Source organism: Anomaloglossus baeobatrachus, chromosome 5 (assembly GCF_048569485.1).
Source record: "Anomaloglossus baeobatrachus isolate aAnoBae1 chromosome 5, aAnoBae1.hap1, whole genome shotgun sequence".
Taxonomy (NCBI): Eukaryota; Metazoa; Chordata; class Amphibia; order Anura; family Aromobatidae; genus Anomaloglossus; species Anomaloglossus baeobatrachus.
The window spans coordinates 228,131,683-228,151,234 of NC_134357.1; the positions used below are offsets into that span (position 1 = coordinate 228,131,683).

The 19,552-nt window shown below is 45.9% G+C and overlaps 1 protein-coding gene across 1 annotated transcript in view; it reads left to right on the forward strand.

Annotated features, from left to right (window-relative positions):
• The window catches only part of LOC142309884 (E3 ubiquitin-protein ligase DTX4-like), a 161,350-nt gene that overhangs the window by 84,436 nt on the left and 57,362 nt on the right, over positions 1 to 19,552 (forward strand). The window contains exons 2-4 of the mRNA XM_075347339.1: positions 1,735 to 3,439; positions 19,037 to 19,098; positions 19,194 to 19,346. Of these exons, the coding sequence (XP_075203454.1) occupies positions 1,735 to 3,439; positions 19,037 to 19,098; positions 19,194 to 19,346 (1,920 nt within the window). The remainder of the gene's footprint in view (positions 1 to 1,734; positions 3,440 to 19,036; positions 19,099 to 19,193; positions 19,347 to 19,552) is intronic.

Consider the following 19,552-nt stretch of genomic DNA (forward strand, 5'->3'; position numbering starts at 1 on the left):
TTGGGACTTTTGTGTCTTCCTGCACAGGTTCATCTACTCTATTACACAGTATATTACGGCCTCCCTTCTTTTCCTTTAGGAGATACGAGAAACCTCTTGACAGCCTTTTAGAGAGTCAGATCCGAGGTGGTGTTTTTACTTGTGCATCTAGGGTCTTTCTAGTCTGTATTAAGACCAATAGGGTGTGGGTGCATCTTCTCCCTGTAGTACGTTTTCCCCTTTTTCATTACCCATGTTTCAGAGTGTGTATATTGACTACAACCGTACGTCATATATTGGGAAGGGCCTAAGGGACCAGCCAGGGGCGGACATATCATTGGTGCAACGTTTGCAACCTCACAGGGGCCCAAGAGGTGAGGGGGCCTACTTTCACCTTCAAATTAGCAAGAAAGTCCTAAAAAAGTTTGTTTAAAAGAACTGAGAGTCCTCAGTGGTTGATACCTTTTAATGGCTAACTGAAAAGATGGTAATAATAGCAAGCTTTCGAGACTACGCAGGTCTCTTCATCAGGCATGGTATAACACAAAATCTGAAGAGTCACATATTTATACACAACAGGATATAGTTATCACAGACACAAAGAGGGGCCCATATAAGGTTCTTGCACAGGGGCCCTCTTCTGTCTCTGTCCACCACTGGGACAAGCAATATGATTTAAATAAAGTATAATGTAGAATACCAGAATTTAACTAAAGACATTATTTGGGTCCTCAAATGCATCTTTAAACTGCCCCATATTTCATTCTGTTAGGCGTCATTTAGACGACGACTATTTTTTCCACCCATGATTTGATCAAAGAGTGGTTTCATGGACCCTTACATTTGTATTGCAGATTTGGATCCAAACCTCCGATCAAAATTGTACATGACTCTGCGATTTTTCACGTACCGGTACTTCATGGTTCGCAAAAAATTAGATAGCACTCATGTAAGAAAATCTAATGTCTGAATGAGGCCCCGGAGTAAGCACAATGGAAAGATATTTCAAAAGATGTATACACATGACCATATTTACAATCTGGGTTCATATTTTATGCTTTTCTAAGTAGTAATGAAAGTAGTAAAATAAACTTTTCTTATTTTAATATCAAGTTCTGTACTTTGTTTCTAACAATTTATTTAAATGTTGAGTTGCCCACATAATAGAGAGAGATGAAATCTTCCAGTGGTTTCTGCTAGTGCATTTTATACCAGAAGTTCAACAACTAATGAGTTCAGGGTTTTTGCTCCCTGATCTGAGAGCAGCATGATGTAGGGGCAGAGACACTGATTTGACATTACTGTATGACAGCTTTCTGTGTACACTATACATAGGCAGAAAATTGCCAATCAGTGGTGGGACGGAGTTATTCAGAGCTCATAAATGTAAAGAACTACATGGTAGCAGGATTATTAATCCTCTAGTGATAATGTCCTACTGATAAAACATTGATTTTTTCAAAACTTTAGCAAGAAGCTCAGTAAATGACACATCACTGGAATCAGGGTCTCAGTCCCTTCATCACGGGGCTCTCAGATTAGGTTGCAAATACCTGGTAAGAGATTCCATTTAAAAATTGTTGTGCTAATCAATATGTGAACGTACTTGGTAAGAATAGGTAGAGTATGGCACCTGGCAGAAAAGTTTTAATAAGCCACCTCATTTTTCCTTCATATTTACTGCATTTTTGAATATTTAGAATATTAATATTGTAAACTTTTTATATACTGACTACTTTTTTTTTTTCCATAAAGGTACCCTCTATCCAGCAAGAAGAGTGTCCTTTCCCCTTCACAGTGCACCTGGACAAGGCATAGTATGGGAAAGGGAGGAGATCCCAGGGCAGTGGGTCCCTTTTGAAACCCGATTTTCAGTTTTGATCCAAGAAGCTTTTGAGAAACAGCAGCAAGGCGTTCGTCTTGGAGAGCCCTGCAGTGGGTCGCATATATGCCTTCAAACCATGACTCAAGTAAAATTTCCTTCACAAAAGAGAATAAGAGTTCGTGCTCGTGCTCACACTCCTTACCCCACAGCAGGAATGAAATGTCCTTTAGCTAAATTTCAGCCTGTGATTCCCCAACTTGTTCCAAATGGAAAATCAAAATATGGATTATATTCTATTTACAACATTCCTGCAAATCCTAGTCAGGAGCTATTGCATTTGAATAAATTGCTAGTGAGCAAAAACTCACGTCTTGTGAACTCGAGGACTACCACCAACAAAGAACTAATAAATATTGACCCGACACTTACGCACACAAGAAAGAATTCAAACAATTTAGTATATTGCAGAAACCAGATGAATATGAACTCGCACCAACAGACAGTTCACTCCAGAGATGACCCTGTGAACTACAATTATAGGATGACAGATATTGAGAATGTGTTGGGTAATTCAAGTCATGAAGTCATGAACGCTAACCAGATATTAATGAACTTCAATCATGGGGTGGTAAATTATAGTAATGGACCATTACAATCCAGCCATGATCGTGTGAATTCTGATGACCTTCCAGTAGACTGTAACCAAGATTTTGAAAATACCAGCAATGAATTAATTAATTTTGAAGCTAGCGTAATAAACCAAAACAATGGGCCATCCTATTGTAATACAACCACTCGACCTAATTCCATTCCATATTCAGAGAAAACAAATTCATTGCTTCTTGAGTCTAACACAATGATCAAACCACAATGGCCACATATGAGTCGTGACTGTAGACGGGTTAATTATAGTCCTGTTTTATCAACTTCTAAACCAAGACTTGCACTGTCTGATTCAATGTACAAAGACTTGAGAACAGATTTAGCAGTGTCAGAATCCGTGCCTTTAAATTATGTAGCTTCTAGACCTGGGGAATATAGAAATGAATTATGCAGATCAATTTCTGGGCCAGAAGAAACTAGGCCTGAATTTCTCCGATCAAATTCCAAACCTTTTGATAATTCCAAATTTACTGGGTCAAATTCTCAAATATCTGACTGTAGACCTGTATTAATCAGATCCATCTCTAAACCAGGAAGTGACAGGTCTGATTCAAGACAAGCAGATTTTAGACCTGTTCTCACAAAATCAGAATCACGGAATGACAATGCCCATATCACGATAGGAAATTCGGACTGTAGAAATGTGGGCTCAAGACCTGGGTTTGTAAGATCTAATTCCAGACCTTCAGATATCAAGCCTGAGATGGTTAGGTCTCGGTCGAGATCTACTGACTTTAAATCTGGTCTAGCAAGTCCTCATCCTAACTTCAGCCGCTCAAAATCTACCTTAGCTGGCAAAGGTTTATCTCAATCAACTTCGCTGAGAAGAAGAATGAGCCCCCCACCCTGTACTTGTCCACAGTGTCTTCTGGTACAGTGTGTAAAATCAGCCAGTTGGCCCGGACGTCAGACAGAAAGCAGTGGATCATGTCTTGATAGTCATCAAATTCAAAAGGACAAGCGCATAACTAGGTAAATGACGGTGATTGCTTAGTTCTGTATGCTAATATCTGTTTGTTTGCAACAGTCAACATATACGGTATCTAGTATCAGTCATAATATTAAAATTGCCTGACTATTATGCAGGTTTAATTTCACCAAAAAAGCTTGACCATTTGTGGTCTGGATCCCACAAAACCTCTGCAGTTGTTCTTTAGTATCTAGCAACACAGTGCTTTTACATAAAGAATCCTTGATGGATTTGACTTGTTCTTCCAGCACACCGCATGAATGCAAAGTGAATTTTGTATCTGGAATCAGCATTTTCAACTCTTTATCATGTTCATCAAACCATTTCTGAACAGTTTTAGCAATGGGGTTGGGTGCAATAGCCTTCTAAAAGAGGCCACTGCAGTAAGAGGAATCCATTGTCATGCACAGATATACTTGTCTTTAACAGGTTTTAGGTTGGTGAAATTAACATTCACATGAATACCACAATCCTAGGTTTCCCAACCAAGCATTGCTCAGAGCACCGCACTGCCTGTGCCAGCTTGTTTTCTTCCCAGTGGTGTACCTCCTATAGTGGCAAACCATGCAGCCACAAAGTGGAGCGCCTGATGCAGCACCACTTCCCACACAGGGCATCTTGATTTAAACAATGAGGGTGCAGTTTTAGTTGAATGCAGTGGTGGAACAGAGATCTGTCAGCTCTCTGCTCCACTGATCAGCTTGTGTATCTGAGTCTCAGAGCTGCATGTGCAATGAAATCACTATATTGGACCTGCTGTGTTAAGCCTCAGCGCACACACTGCACAAAGCAGTGTATACTGGTAAAGAGAAGGGCTAGAATGGGGCGCAAACATAATGGAAGACCGGACATGACAGGGGTTTGTAAGCATAAGGCATAGATAGGGTTAATAGGGAGTTAGGCAATAAGGAGTTAACAGTAGGGTCTGATAATTCACTTAGGAAAGTTAGGGGGATGGAATCTTAGGATTTTTGAGCTGGAAGGTCACATGCTTGCGAACTGTTTTAGGATTGGTGAGAAGTTGGAGGAAGGGGCTTGGTAGTGTAGATACCTTTTAAAAAGAAGAGGAACCGTTGGTGGCATCTCTTTTGCCTTGGACTCTGGACCAAAGAACGACTCCATGGATCCTGTGGAGGTGTCAGCATTGAAGTCTGCGGTGGAGGAGCATGAGCACAAATGGCTGCAGGGGCAGCTGCATTCCATACTGGGGCAGCAGGGAAGGGCGGCGCTCGCTCGCCAGCAAGACGTCAACACCCGCCAGAGCACTTGAGCCCGAAGGTCCCTGGTGGCCCAGGTGGATGAGGAGCCTGAGTTGCCTCCAGTGGCACACGTCCAGTTATGCGGCATCGCAGAGAGGCCTGCAAGGAGCAGAACCAGGTGGGGGGCAGACCTTCTGCCTTCGGGTCCTGCAGTGGGGCCTCCTGAGCTGGCTTCAGCAGTGCCAATGGGCCATTGTGCAGTAGGGGCAGAGGGCGTCGCCATACAGCAAAAAGACGATCATGGGCTCAGGCGGGGAGTGAAGTTTCCGCCTTTGTGTCCTGCGGTGAGGCCCTCTGAGTTGGCCGGAACAGTGTTGGCGGGCCCCCTTGTGCAGCAGGGGCAGTGGTGTTGCCGTACAATGAAATGAAGATCCCGGGGAGATCATCAGCCCTAGGCTGCGGGCGTGGCCTGGTTGGAGCAGGTGTGGCCTATGCTCATCATGGATCATGGGGGGAACCCTTGGCTCCACCTCTTTCAGATTTCGATGTGAAATCTTGGCAAGGGCGCAACAGTTCACAGAATAGCAGGCCAGATCCCCGGCCTGTGTAGGGGCCTGCGTCTCAGCGGGTCCCCCGCACAGAGAGCGGATGGCGTGTTCTCCGCCAATGATTCTGACACCCAGAAGGATGGCGAGGGACCTGCAGGTGTTGGTTCATGCATCTGTTCCTGCATCATGGCTGTTACAGCTTCTGCCCAGAGTCAGCCTGATGAGAATCCCCCTTTATGTTTGCCCTCATCTTGTGCGTCTCCTGACTTGACTAATGTGGCGTGTCTGGATGTTCATAAACAGGCTGTGGTTAGTGCCAGTAGTATAGCGCATATGCAAGGTATTGGAGAGTTTGTGGGTCAGTTTTTGGCTGGCATGCATGAGGTTATGGCACATTTAACCCCGCAAGGGGCTAGTCAGTTGTCACCAGTTAGTGCATGGTTGGTCAACAGGGAAGCAGCATTGACGGTTTCTCAGGTCATGGTTTCGGGGATGAGTTCCCCAGCAGGGTCAGTGGATCCTGGTATTAGGTTGGATGATGCTGCACATGGGGAGGTGTACTTTTGCTTTGATGGTCCCCTAAAGGCCAATTTAAAGCAATTGATGCACAAAAAAATTGGAGTGATAAATATGTAGAAATGTATTCTTTACTCCCCTTGGAAAAATTGAATCTGGATAAAGTGAAGGCAAGAAAGAGGAGGAGGAAAAACACCAGTACCGTTTGATACCTCGTACCTTCTCAAACTGGTTGCAGGCTTTTGTCATTTTAGCCAGTATGATAGGGGAAAAGGCTCTGCAGAATTGTTCACTGTTGTTTTGTTAAATGGATTTGATAGGTGTGGTGTGCATCTTCTTTGGTGGCACTGCCACTGCTTGGCTGCGGTATGATGAGCAGGTCCGTCAACAGAACGCCTTTAGGCCAGGGCTCCAGTGGGAACGTAAAGACATTGCATTGTGGATGCACCTTATGGAGGCCACGGGGTCACCCCGCAGTTTTTCGACCGGGAACTGGGAGGTCAACATTTGCAACACCCTTGGCGCACCAGCAGCCAGGTTGTTGCTGGCAAGTTAACGACAATCAATGCCGGTACGGCGCGACCTATCGCTTTAAATTTGATTGTTCCTTTTGCGTCGGGAACTATGGGCAGTCTTTGTGTTTTAAAAATTCAAAGGGGTGCACCAGAGATACTAACTGAAAGGGGAGTGACTCTGGTAAAAATAGAAGCAATGTGGCCACAGGGCCGCCATCAGGGCATTATTACTGTGTCTAGTGTAGGGGGCCCGGTGAAGAGAGGGGGCCCGGACAGGCCCGGGGTAAATGCTGATCTTTATTAAGCCCCCGGCAGGACGGGCCCCTCCTCTTCACCAGGCCCCAGTCACAGCTGCCCGGCGGTGTCGCTTCACCTCCTTACATGACTAATTTGCATGTGACGGGGCGGAGCATGCAAATTAGCCATGTGGTGGAGTGGAGGCAGCGTCATTGGAGCAGAGCAGGGCGCCGGCGCGTCATCGCTGGGCCTTGCAGTAGTGTGGTGAGGTCATCACGCTGCGACCTCATTACACTCCTGCAAGTAACATCGGCAGAGGTGGCGAGAACGCGGTAGCCAGCGGGACAGGTAAGCGCTGTTAGCTGAAGACATTCGCCGGGGGTGTGTGAGGTGGTGAGGTTACCCGCCCGCTCATCTCAGCTCGGGGGGGCCCGCTTATCTCAGACCTGGGGTGTGAGGTGGCCCGCCCACTCATCTCAGACCGGGGGGGCCCGCTTCTCTCAAACCGGGGGGGGTGTCAGGTGGTGAGGTAGTCCGCCCGCTCATCTCAGACCGGGGGGTCCCCTTCCCTCAGACCGGGGGGGGGGGGGTCAGGTGGTGAAGTGGCCCGCCCGCTCATCTCAGACCGCTGCTCTCAAACCAGGGAAGGGACGCTGATACCAGCCAGGTTCAGCTGATCTCAGACTGGGGGGGCCTTCCAACCCCAACCCCTGCCTTACCTCAGCTAGATGCGCGGGAGGGTGCTGAATTGCATCACAGGCAGGTGAATATAATGTGAGTCATGTGTTATGTGCTGTCTGTGTAATGTGCTGTCTGTGTCTGTGTAATGTGCTGTCTGTGTCTGTGTAATGTGCTATCTGTGTAATGTGCTGTCTGTGTCTGTGTTATGTGCTGTCTGTATGTGTTATGTGCTGCCTGTATGTGTTATGTGCTGCCTGTATGTGTTATGTGCTGCCTGTATGTGTTATGTGCTGCCTGTATGTGTTATGTGTTGCCTGTATGTGCTATGTATAAGATATGTGTGTCCTGTATAGTGTGCAATATGTAGCTGTCTGTCTGTCTATGTATACTATCTGTGTATACTGTCTGTCTGTCTATGTATACTATCTGTGTATATACTGTCTGTCTATGTATACTATCTGTCTGTGTATACTGACTGTCTGTATATACTGTCTGTCTTAAAAAACTGTCTGTCTGTGTATACTGTCTTTCTGTGTATACTATCTTTCTGTGTATACAGTCTGTCTGTGTATACAGTCTGTCTATGTATTTAGTCTGTGTATTCAATCTGTCTGTGTATACAGTCTTTCTGTCTGTGTATACTGTCTGTCTGTGTATACTGTCTGTCTGTGTATACTGTGTATGTATGTGTATACTATCTGTATGTATATACTGTCTGTATGTGTATTCACAAAAAGAGAGATAAGACCTAGCATCACCTAGGGTAGGTGCTCTGGAGTAATAAAGACAATACTGAAAAAGGGAACTCCGGCACACTTATAACTTTCCCAAAGAAAAAGGTTCACACTGATTCATGTATTTCTTAATCTGCTTTTCTTTATTAAGGAAGGTGAAAATGGTGCTTTACAAAAATAGAAAGTCCGCCAGGACGTTTCGGCCTTAGGCCTTCATCAGGTCGGACGATCTGACTGGAATATTTTTACATGTGAAGAAAATGACAAAAAGCAGATATCAACAAGTATATACACACAATAATGATACATTATTAACCAAAATCGGTACTATATGGATTCAGTCCGATAAGAATAAGCTAATCTCCACCAATCTAGGTATCTATCAATTTTGTCCCGCTTGCAGGTTTCTCCTTTGGGGGTCATGCCAAAACAGGAGCCGAACAAGTTTCGACATATATCATTTATTGTATCCACCAGGTCAGTCGGTGAATGATGGTATTGGCAACGAGCTACATACAGTATCGTATGTGTCTTTTAACAAAGCCTTGGGGTGGCTGCGGAGATGTGGGAAGGGAGCCCTGATGGGCAAAATGGACATTGAGGTCATTTTTCCTTTATTGCAGGTGTACCCCAAGTGTTTTCACTTACCCGGTTGTGTGTAGAATGTTAAATTTTTTTGTAGATCGGTGCCTGCCCATTGGCTGTTCTATTTCATGTTTGCTGTTTGAAAGTTTTAGCACTTTTGTGGAATGGGTGGTCGGAACCGAATCTGGTCAGCAGTCAGTGCTGCATTACCTGGATAACTTTTTGTGCCTGGGTCCTGCAGGCTCTGATTGTTATTCACTCCTACTACACAAGGTCGAGCAGGTGGCTGCTACGTTTGGGATCACTTTGGCTCTGGAAAAAACCGGAAGGCCCGTCTACGACAATGCTTTTTGGGTATTGATTTGGATTCAGTCGCCATGGAATGTCGCTTACCTATGGATAAGATTCTGGATTTGCGGGCCCACGTTCTCGTGGCATTAATGGGAAAGAAATTGTATTTGTGGGAGCTTTAGTTGTTACTGGGAAAGCTTAACTTTGCATGTTGTATCATGCCTATAGGTCGTATTGTTTGTCGTGGTTGGTGGCTACTACCGCGGGTGTGCGAACCTATGGATTTGGGCCTCTTTTTTAGTTAAGTTTAACAGAAATCTGTTTTGATGGAAGAATAGGTGAATAGTTCCAATTGGGAATGATTCAGGGATGCTTCAGGATCGCAGTTTCAGCAATTATTTCAAGGTAAATGGTTTGAAGGTTCGTGGCCGGATGCTTTGAGAGACAATGGCTTCGTTCGTAATTTGGCTGTTTTGGATTTATTTCCTATTGTAGCCGCCGTTGAAATGTGGGGTGAGTCATTTAGAAATAAAAAGGTTAACGTTTGTTGTGATAATTTCGTGATCATTCATGTTATCAATAGTTTAACCGCTTCATCTCCTCTCATAGTGAACCTGATGTAAAACCTTGTTCTGAAGGGTTTGGCGCTAAATGCATGGTGTTCTGCCAGACGTGCCAGGGCTGAAAAATTGCTCAGCAAATTCTATTTGTTGTTTCCAGTGAGACCGACTACACACGCTGGCTATGGAAGTGGAGCAGTGTTCCACCCCTTGCCCGGATTATCTATGGAGGCTGATATCCTTTGATTAAATGTTGCAATCCGAACGGCATATGAGGCGGTATGGACATAATGGTTAGAGTTTTGTAGATCTGTGAATAGAGAGGGGCTGGGTGGGGATTTGTTGCCGCTGTTATATTTTATCGGTAATTATTTTTCGAATGGGGTTTCTGCTTCTGGTATATTAAAGAAAATGGTGGGACTATTATTTTGGTTTAGGTTTTTACAGATGGTTGACGTTACAAAGGATTTTTTAGTTAAACGAGCCTTGCGGGGCTACAAGAGGAATTTTACAGGTTGGGTAGTAGGAAAACAGTTTATTTTTCATTATTAGAGTCCATGCTAAATGCCCTTAAAGGATTTGTTCGAACGGTTAGAAGGTTGCATTGTTTCAGATAGCCTTTTCGCTGGCCTTTTTTGGTGCCTTCAGAATTAGTGAATTGGTTAACAGGACGGTATTATCACAGGATGCTTTGTTGTTGGGCATATTGAATACGGTCAGGATTGGGTAGTTTATTTTTTTGCGTCGGTCTAAAACAGATCAAGCTGGAAAAGGACAACATGGTGTTGTTTAGAGTGATGGGTTCTTTAGCATGTCCAGTACATTGTGTTGTTGAGTATTTGGTTTTGAGACTGGAGATAAGGGACACGTCTTTCTTGATTCATGAGGATGGGAGGACTCTTTCTAGATTTTAGTACATGGCAGTTTTCCATATGGTATTGAAGCGGTTGTGTTTGAAACACAAGGAGTTCGCATCCCATTCAGTCAGAATTGAGGCTACGATGGAAGCAGCTCGATGGGGTTTCACTAGGAGCGTGGTGAAGCAAATTGACCATTGGAAGTCTAGTTGGTACAAGTCATAGGTCCATTTGTAGTCAAGTTTTTTATTCTGTATATGTGTACATCCTGTTTCTTTGGTGTGGCTAATTCTGTTTTTCTACAGATACAAGCGCATATGTTTAGTGTGAATTGTGGGCCACTCCTTCGTTTACTGGAATGCACTATGAGCGGATCAGCATCTGGATGGTAGATGGTTAGGATTTGACAAGGGAGAAGCAAGTGTGCCCTCGATCGAAATTAGAGGATTGTTGTGGAGCGGCCTGCTGACCCAATTGCATTATTATGCTAGGCTGGATCGCCTGCCGGATGTACTGATATTGCATGTTGGGGGCAATGACCTAGGCGTGCGGTCCTCCAGGGATCTAGTTCGGGATATTAAATTTGATCTGTTGCGGTTAAAGGAGCTATTTTCCAAGGTGATCGTGGCTTGCCTTAACTGGCGGAAAGCTTGCTCTGTGGACAAACTTAACAGGGGCAAGGGGAAAGTGAATAGAACAATTTCCAAATTTGTTTGCAGGAATGGTGAAGTGTTTGTCAAGCACAGAAAACTAGAGGTACTAGATTTGGATTTTGTTAGAAGGGATGGAGTTCACCTTAACGATATAGGTTTTCATCCGTGGAACTTGAAGGTGGGAGTATGTACCACCCCGCGCTCGGCCGCAGCCGAGCCGCTCGGATCCGGGCTTGTTTGGTGGGTGGCTTGAGCGCCTCCGGACCCGGGGGTCACGTCGCTTTGCAAGGGGTTGCTGGCGATCTCGATGGGGGTGGTTAGGTAGGTGTACAGCTGGAGCCGTGTTTGAGTTCGTGACGCCATCCACGGGACATGGTGAAGGTATAGACACCAGCGCTGCAGTTACGGGGGCACTCGGGGGAGATGGTCGTGCGGCAAGATGTTAACCCCTTCGTGGGCAGGGATGGTGGCCCCGGGACCCGTTTGGGGAGAGTAGTGGCTGGGCGGTGCAGGGCGTTGCGTGGCCGGATGGCACTGTTGTACTCACGATTATTGACACACACAAGTCTCTGGTAAACAAAGTTGATGGTGGTCGGTGCCCGCAGCCGGCTGCGTCTGGTCCCCCACCCGGGTTGGTGGTCTTGGCCTTTCTCCTGCACCGTGTTATGTTTGTGTAGACTGCCTGTGCTTCAGCAACGAGAGTCCGCTCCCCGGCTGTGTATGTGTCAGTGGAGTCCATTTGCCCACAGACGCTGCCTCGTGGGATCTCTCTGCCTGTGTGGTGGCTTTCTATCCCCCTCGGTGGGCTGTTGTCTTCAGTCGGGACTTGGGATGGGAAAAGACCTAAAGTCCAGACTTCAATCAGTAAATTTGACATGGTCCAGTGGCTTCTGGGCCTCGTTCTGGGTCTGAGTACCCCCTGGTGCTCCGGTTTCCAGTCGGTTCCCCGGTTCGGTACCGGTGGGTCACTACCCTGCCCCAGTCCCTTACGGTTCCACCTGGCCGTCCTCCTGGCTCCTGCAGGCCAAGCCACCGCCTGCCTCCTAGCCAAGGTGTGCAGGCTACGACCCTCACACCTGTCAGACTGTCACTCCACTCCACTGAACTTGACTTGACTCCACAGCCTCAACTGTCTGACTACTCTGTCTTTTTCCTGCCTCAGGCCCTCTGGACTCCGCCAACCGCCTGGCTCCACACCCTGGTGTGGCCAATAAGCCCGGAGGGAGGTGACTAGGTTTTAATGTGGTTGGCTGCTGTTACCTTTTTAGGGGACAGGTGTTATGCAGGGCCTATCTGTGACTACCTGGATAGTCCTTGGTTAACCACAGACCGTCCGCGGGCTGTCCGACCACCACCGTTTATTTTAACTGAAAAAGATAAAAAGAGAACATATACAATTATAATAACATTATTTACATTTTTCAAGCATATGTACGGTTTTTTCCCTTGCGGGAGGCATTTTGCTTAAACGTTACCAACATTTTTATTAAAACTGGAAACGGGACGGGACCCATTCCTTTCACTCACCCACCCAAGCAAACCTGCCCTTGATGCTGCCTCTAAGAAACAGGCAGCACCCCTTTCCCCAGACCAGGAACAGGAACGGGTCCGGGTATTGCCCACTCGGGCCGGGTACAAAGTTCCATACCCGGCAGTCTCTCAGAGGCCCCACGTCCAGGGGACCCCTGACCCGGAGGGTTGTCATCGGCTCCATTGGTGACAGGGCCTCGGCCATCGCATTCCCGCATGCCCTTCCTCCAACCTGCCTCTCCGGAGGCTGTGGGACCTGAAAGAGTGGTCCAGGACTATTTACAAAGAGGGTTACTTCGCTGCCGACGCAGCCTTCTACTGCCACTTTTCCACAGTCCACCACAGGGCAGCACGGGTCCCCAATGCCACCTTCACTCTCGGGTGACACTGTCCATAAAGACCCCGTCTTCCACTGCCTGCGGTGCGGGTATGGTAGACCGGACTCTGTAGCAGAAACTGTCCTCATTCCTTTAACTCCTTGCCGTCCTCCACCAGGGGCTCCGACCCCTGATGGCTCCCTCCGCGGCTCCGACCGCGGTGACGTTCAACAAGTCGGACAAGGTCCTCCTCCTTCCACCCGTGTGCTGGATGGCGTCTCCCGGGAATATGGGGACATTCAACAAAGGCAAGAGGGTTACTGCAGGAGCGGGTCCTTTAAACTTTAAAACACTTAACTGTAAAACTTCGGGGGTTAACTTGCGGGTGCGGCTCCCGGCTCCTTAAGGACTACCATTCTTAGGGCACATGCCTGCGAAGTGCCCTAGCTGCCGACAGTACCTGCAGGTCGCCATCATCGTGTTCCCAAAGAAGCCGATGACGAGCGGGACCTCATCTCCGGAAATGGACTCCATGTCATCCTCTGAGCTGCTGCCATCCGTTGCCTCCGACTCTGAGCTGGCTATCGGGAGGTCTTCGGAGTCGGGCGTCGTTCCCGTCGCGGCCGGGCGGACTACCGGGGCCGACATCCTTCCTGCGGCAGGCGGGTCTCCGCCAGCTGCTGCATGGGGAGTCACCACCGGAACCTCGGGCCTGCCGCTCCTGCGACGGAGCGGGGGCTGTAGCCTCCTCCTCACCAGCGGCATTCTCTGCAGGCACCGCCACTCCAGCGGTCGGCGCGGGGCCGGCATCAGGCTTGGAAGCAAACATCCTCCATCTGCTCCCCCTTGGTCTTTTTGCGGCCTTCCCTTTTCCAGCCGAACAACTTCATTTTGCGACCGCTCACTTTCTTTGCCAGGCCGCGTTCTCTGGGGGCGGGGCTTCCGCTTTCACGCCCTTTCTGCGGGGAAAAAGAATCTGGCGGGAATCTTCGCGCCAAAAGATGGCGTCAAGATGGCGGATTCTCCAAATTTCGCAACGGATCACCGCTGACTTCAACTTCAAGGTGCACTTCATGGATTCAATCCTGTTCGTGATGCCAGAAGAGTCGATGTGTACCGAGCTGCTCGGATCTGGGCTCGTTTGGTGGGTGGCTCGAGCGCCTCCGGACCCGGGGGTCACGTCGCTCTGCAAGGGGTTGCTGGCGATCTCGATGGGGGTGGTTAGGTAGGTGTACGGCCGGATCCATGTTTGAGTTCATGACGCCACCCACGGGACGTGATGAATGTATAGACACCACCGTTGCAGTTACGGGGCCCCCGGGGGAGATGGTCGTGCAGCAAGATGTTAACCCCTCCGTAGGCAGGGATGATGGCCCCGGGACCCGTTTGGGGAGAGTAGTGGCTGGGCGGTGCAGGGCGGTGCGCGGTCGGATGGCACTGTTGTACTCGCAATTATTGACACACACAAGTCTCTGGTAAACAAAGTTGATGGTGGTCGGTGCCCGGAGCCGGCTGCGTCTGGTCCCCCACCCGGGTTGGTGGTCTTGGCCTTTCTCCTGCACCTTGTTATGTTTGTGTAGACTGCCTGTGCTTCAGCAACGGGAGTCCGCTCCCCGGCTTTGTATGTGTCGGTGGAGTCCGTTTGCCCGCAGACGCTGGCCCGTGGGATCTCTCTGCCTGTGCGGTGGTTTTCTATCCCCCTCGGTGGGCTGTTGTCTTCAGTCGGGACTTGGGATGGAAAAGGACCTAAAGTCCAGACCTCAATCAGTAAATTCGATGTGGTCCAGTGGCTTCTGGGCCTCGTTCTGGGTCTGAGTACCCCCCTAGTGCTCCGGTTTCCAGTCGGTTCTCCGGTGGGCCACTACCCTGCCCTGCTCACTTACGGTTCCACCTGGCACAAACATTAACAATTCAATGTATATACAATGTATAAAAATGTACACATTACAATAAAAGAAGTATCTTGTGGCGCAAGTACACAACAACAAAGGAAAAAGTCCTCAAAAGTTTACAATCAAAAGAATAAAAAAATACGTCTGACTGCTCAAATAACAAATAATCCAGTTTTTTGGGCTACAATCACAAACAAAATAAGATGCTGACTTAGGAAGTTATTAAAACTTCTCTCCTGACATATGTGCTGTAGGGTGGGGGACATATGATGATAGCGGGAGTAGTCTCCCTCTTACAAACCATTTACTTGACATAGTTGCTATCGACTAGCTGGCATGGGCACTGTTTATGAACAAGTCTAACCTCGCAAAATAACTCATATATACATCATAGTGCAGTAAACAATACTACTCTATAATGTACATATACTTTGTGTTGTAGGAGGGGGTTAAAGAACTGATTTTTTTATTTGTTAACTCATATCCCATATATTGATGGCTAATATTGGCATACGACTTTATTCACTGTTATTCCCCACTTTTGATGGTTTTTAATGTGATGGCTGATCAACGTATATAGACAGTTGAAACCAGAAGTTTACATGCACTACAAAAAAAGACACATATGCATGTTTTTCTCACTATCTGACATGAAATCAGAATAAACCTTTTGTGTTTTAGGTCAATTAAGAAGCAAAATTATTTATATTTGCCAAATGACAGAATACTGAGAGAATGTTTTAAGGCATTTTTATTACTTTTTTACAAAGTCAAAAGTTTAAATACACTAAGACTACTATGCCTTTAAACAATATGGGACAGCCCATATGATGATGTCATGTCTTTGGAAGCTTCTGTTAGGTTTATTGGCAACATCTGAGTTAATTGGAGACACACCTGTGGATGTATTTTTTAATGCACACCTGAAACACACAGCTTCTTTGTGAAGCATCACGGGAAAGTAAAAAAAATCAGCCAAGATCTCAGGAAAAGAATTGTGGTCTTGCACAAGTCTGATTTATCCTTGGGTGCAGTTTCTAGATACCTGAAGGTGTCTCGTTCATCTGTACAAACAATTATACACAAGTACATACAAGCCATCATACCGCTTAAGAAGGAGACATGATCTGTGTACCAAAGCTGAACGTGCTTTGGTCAGACATGTGCATATCAACCTAAGAACAAAAAGCAAAAGACCTTGTGTGACGGGGTATGCGACAGAGCAGGCAGGGACACCAGGTCGATGAACAATCCAACAAGTTTTATTGAGGCAGGGAGCATAAAACATCCAATATCCAAATGGTTCTTTAGAGTCCACAATGAGTCCAGACAAAGAAAACAGATCCGAGGGCGCCACCCAGCAATCCGACGCCAAGGAAAATGCAACAACAGTCCTTAGATGAGTTCCTTAAATCCGGTAGAGTGGCTGAGACAACACAATCCCAAGAAGCAGCTGATCTTCAATGTCGCATAGTCCATACACAGGCACCAGGACCTGGCTTCAGCAACAGAAACTATCCCTTCACCCAACAAAGCATCAACCAACTCAAAACATGTGGCTGAAACGCCCACCTCTCCTTAGATCCCCCCCTTGGATGGGCAGAAGTGCTCAGACCCACCCCTTTAACATTTCCTACTTGTAGCTCCTAGTTAGAAAGAACTCTCTAGAACAGTCTCCAGAGATTGTGTATTAGGGAAGCGCCCTGCAGAGGAGAACAATATACATGCAACCCCTCACCAGATCAAGGACAATAGATACTGCTGGAGCCTGATTACAATATGGTACAGCCTGGGGGGATATAATGTTATACCTTGTGAAGATGCTGGTGGACTGGTGCCCTTCATAAAACACATGGCATCATGGGGAAAGAAGATTATGTGGCAATATTGAAGCAACATCTCAAAACATCAGCCAGAAACTTCTGTTTTATGTCAGATAGTTAGAAAATATTAAGAGACCACTGCAAATTTTTCAGTTTTTTTGATTTTTCTCTCCGAATTTCCAAGCAATAAATTTTGTATTTATTTTCTGAAAATGAGAAATGGTCAAAATAACAAAAAAATGCACTGTTTTCAGACCTCAAATAGTGCAAAGAAAACTAGTTCCTAATGATTTAGAAACAACAATACTAATGTTTTAACTCAGGAAAAGTTCAGAAATCAATATTTTGTGGAAGAACCATGATTTATAATGACAGCTTTCATGCGTCTTGGCATGCCTCCATTACTCTTTCACACTACTTTTGGGTGACCTTATGCCACGCCTGGTGCAAAAATATAAGCAGTTTCTTCTTTGTTTGATGGCTTGTGACTATCCATCTTTCTCTTGATTACATTCCAGAGGTTTTCAATGGGGTTCAGGTCTGGAGTTTGAGCTGGCCATGACAGGGTTTTGATGTGGTGGTCCTTCATCCACACATTGATTGACCTAGCATTGTCGCATTGTCCTGCTGGAAAAAAAAGTCCTCAGAGTTGGGGAACATTGCCTGAGCAGAAGGAAGCAACTGTTTGTCCAGGATAACCTTGTATGTGGCTTGATTCATACATTCTTTGCAAAGTATATGATCATTTGCTTTTTATCAGAAGGTTTTTTGTAAGGGGTACACCATGCCATTAGAACACTGTTTTACAAAAGATCCAAAGTTTATCAACATAAAACCTTTATTTTGTCCAAAACGTAAGGATCATAATTAGTGAACAGCAATGACTGTAGCACAGAGAAAGATTATAACTAAATTTTCTGAAGGTAACAACAGTCACCAATCATTAGGAAGTGTACAGGCCTTTGCTTTGAATGACTTTAGCACATCTGCGGCCACTAGTCTCTCACACTGCTCTGGTGTGATTTTGGTCCACTCTTTTTCCAGTCTCTTCCACAGTTCTTTGACTTGTGGGTTTCTTGGCCATAACTTTGTCACCAAGGTTTTTCCAGAGGTTGTCTATTGGGTTTAGGTCAGGACTCTGGGCTAGCTATTTCATTGTTTCAATCTTTTTGGTATCAAGGAACTGCTTTACTTGTGTGACAGGTGGCATTGTCTAGCATGAAATTTGCTGGCTGATTGAGTGATAAATGCAAGTAAAGCCTGCTTTACACCTTACAATTAAGGATACGATATTGTATGCGATGTGACACGCCCCCATCGTATGTGCGACACGTTCGATTTGTTGACCGTGTCGCACAAACAATTAATTGCCGTCACAAGTACTTACCCTTCCATACGACCTCGATGTGGGCGGCGAACATCCACTTCCTTGAGTGGGAGGGACGTTCGGCGTCACACTGACGTCACACGGCAGCCGGCCAATAGAAGCGGAGGGGCGGAGATGAGCAGGATGTAAACATCCCGCCCACCTCCTTCCTTCCGCAAAGCCGGCGGGACGCAGGTAAGATCTGTTCATCGTTCCCGGGGTGTCACATACTGCCATGTGTGCTGCCTCGGGAACATTGAACAACCCGACATGCAATTTTTAGGAAAATGACGACGTGTATGCGATGAACGGTTTTACATTCAATCGCAATCGCACATAGCTGTCACACGCTACAACACCACTAACGATGCCTGATGTGCATCACTTACGACGTGACCCCGCCGACACATCGTTAGATATGTTGTAGCGTGTAAAGCCCGCTTCAGGAACCACATGTTGTTGAAGAAGGTTCTGATACACGCTTGCATTCCACAAACATAATGTTTCCCATCTAACCCAAATAAATTAAACTTACATTCATCACTAAAATTAACTGTGGACCACTTCTACTCTGTCGACACAAAATCCTTTTTTATTCTTTCTGCTAATGAGAGGTTTGGTCACTGCAGAGTGGTCTTTCAGTTCAAATGCTCTTAAATGTTGTGACACTGTATGACACGACAGATCCTTACCCTGTTCAGTGCTGAATTGGCGAGCAATTCCAGCTGCACTGTTAAAACGATTACCCATGGAGATTTTCTACATTATCCTGTCCTCTCTTGCATTTGTCTTTTGAGGGCGACCAGCTTTCTTGGGGACTTAAAAGAGTTTGTGATGTTGTAAAGATGTAATATTCTCGAAATCACAGACTTGGAACGAGCAACTTCTTTTACTATAGCTGATAGGGTCCCCATTATTGGCATCATCTAGACAACCTGCTGGCACAGGGTTTCAGTCACTTTGGAACTGCACACCATTTTTGCTGTTAGTACAAACTTGCAGGTATCTGAAAGTGTTCTCCAATTTTAATCAGTGCTTTTTTCCACTTATCTCATTTATATTTTTATTGTGTGCTTTACAATAAATTAAATTCATGAAATAAGCTTAAAATACTGCTAGTTTACTCATGTTAGGATATAATCACAAAGAACTACACAATGAGCTTAACTGTTAGGAAATTGTGTGTTGTTCTCTAATTTTGATCTCCAGTGTATATGTTACAGGCTTAAATAAATAGCAATTGCTATAAAGTGTTTGACTATTAATAAAGAATTTCTGTGCTTTGCAATTTACAGGGTTGCACCACTGCCCCTATATAATCTAGAAGGCTCTGGAATAGTCCTACCAGCACTTGCAGGTAACTATAGGGTGAAAATCGAGGTGAAGGCATTTATACATACAATTGGTACTTAGCTCAAAGCTTTTCCAATAACTCTTTATTACTTAAATTAGGCATAAGTGGCCTCCTGATGAGCGCTGCGGGACTTCCAGTTTGTCTCTCTGTCCCTGCTTCTCCAATATTTCGCCCGCCCCCAGTAAAAAAAAGATATCTGCGTCCAGTTCCTGGAATTGAAGGCACCAGTCGAAAAATCACTAATAAAAAAGGTGAGGCACATCTTTGAAATGTTTCCTCGTCTTAGTAATAATATTTCCTGACTTTTTTTCTTTATAGTGAAAGTTTTACAGGAAAAAAGTGTCCACTATGTAGGAGGTAGACTTGCCCCTGTACTGGTTATGCTATGTATCTATATGTATACCAATTGTATGCTATATGTTAATATGTAATGTTGCCAGTTAGGTGCAGGACTACT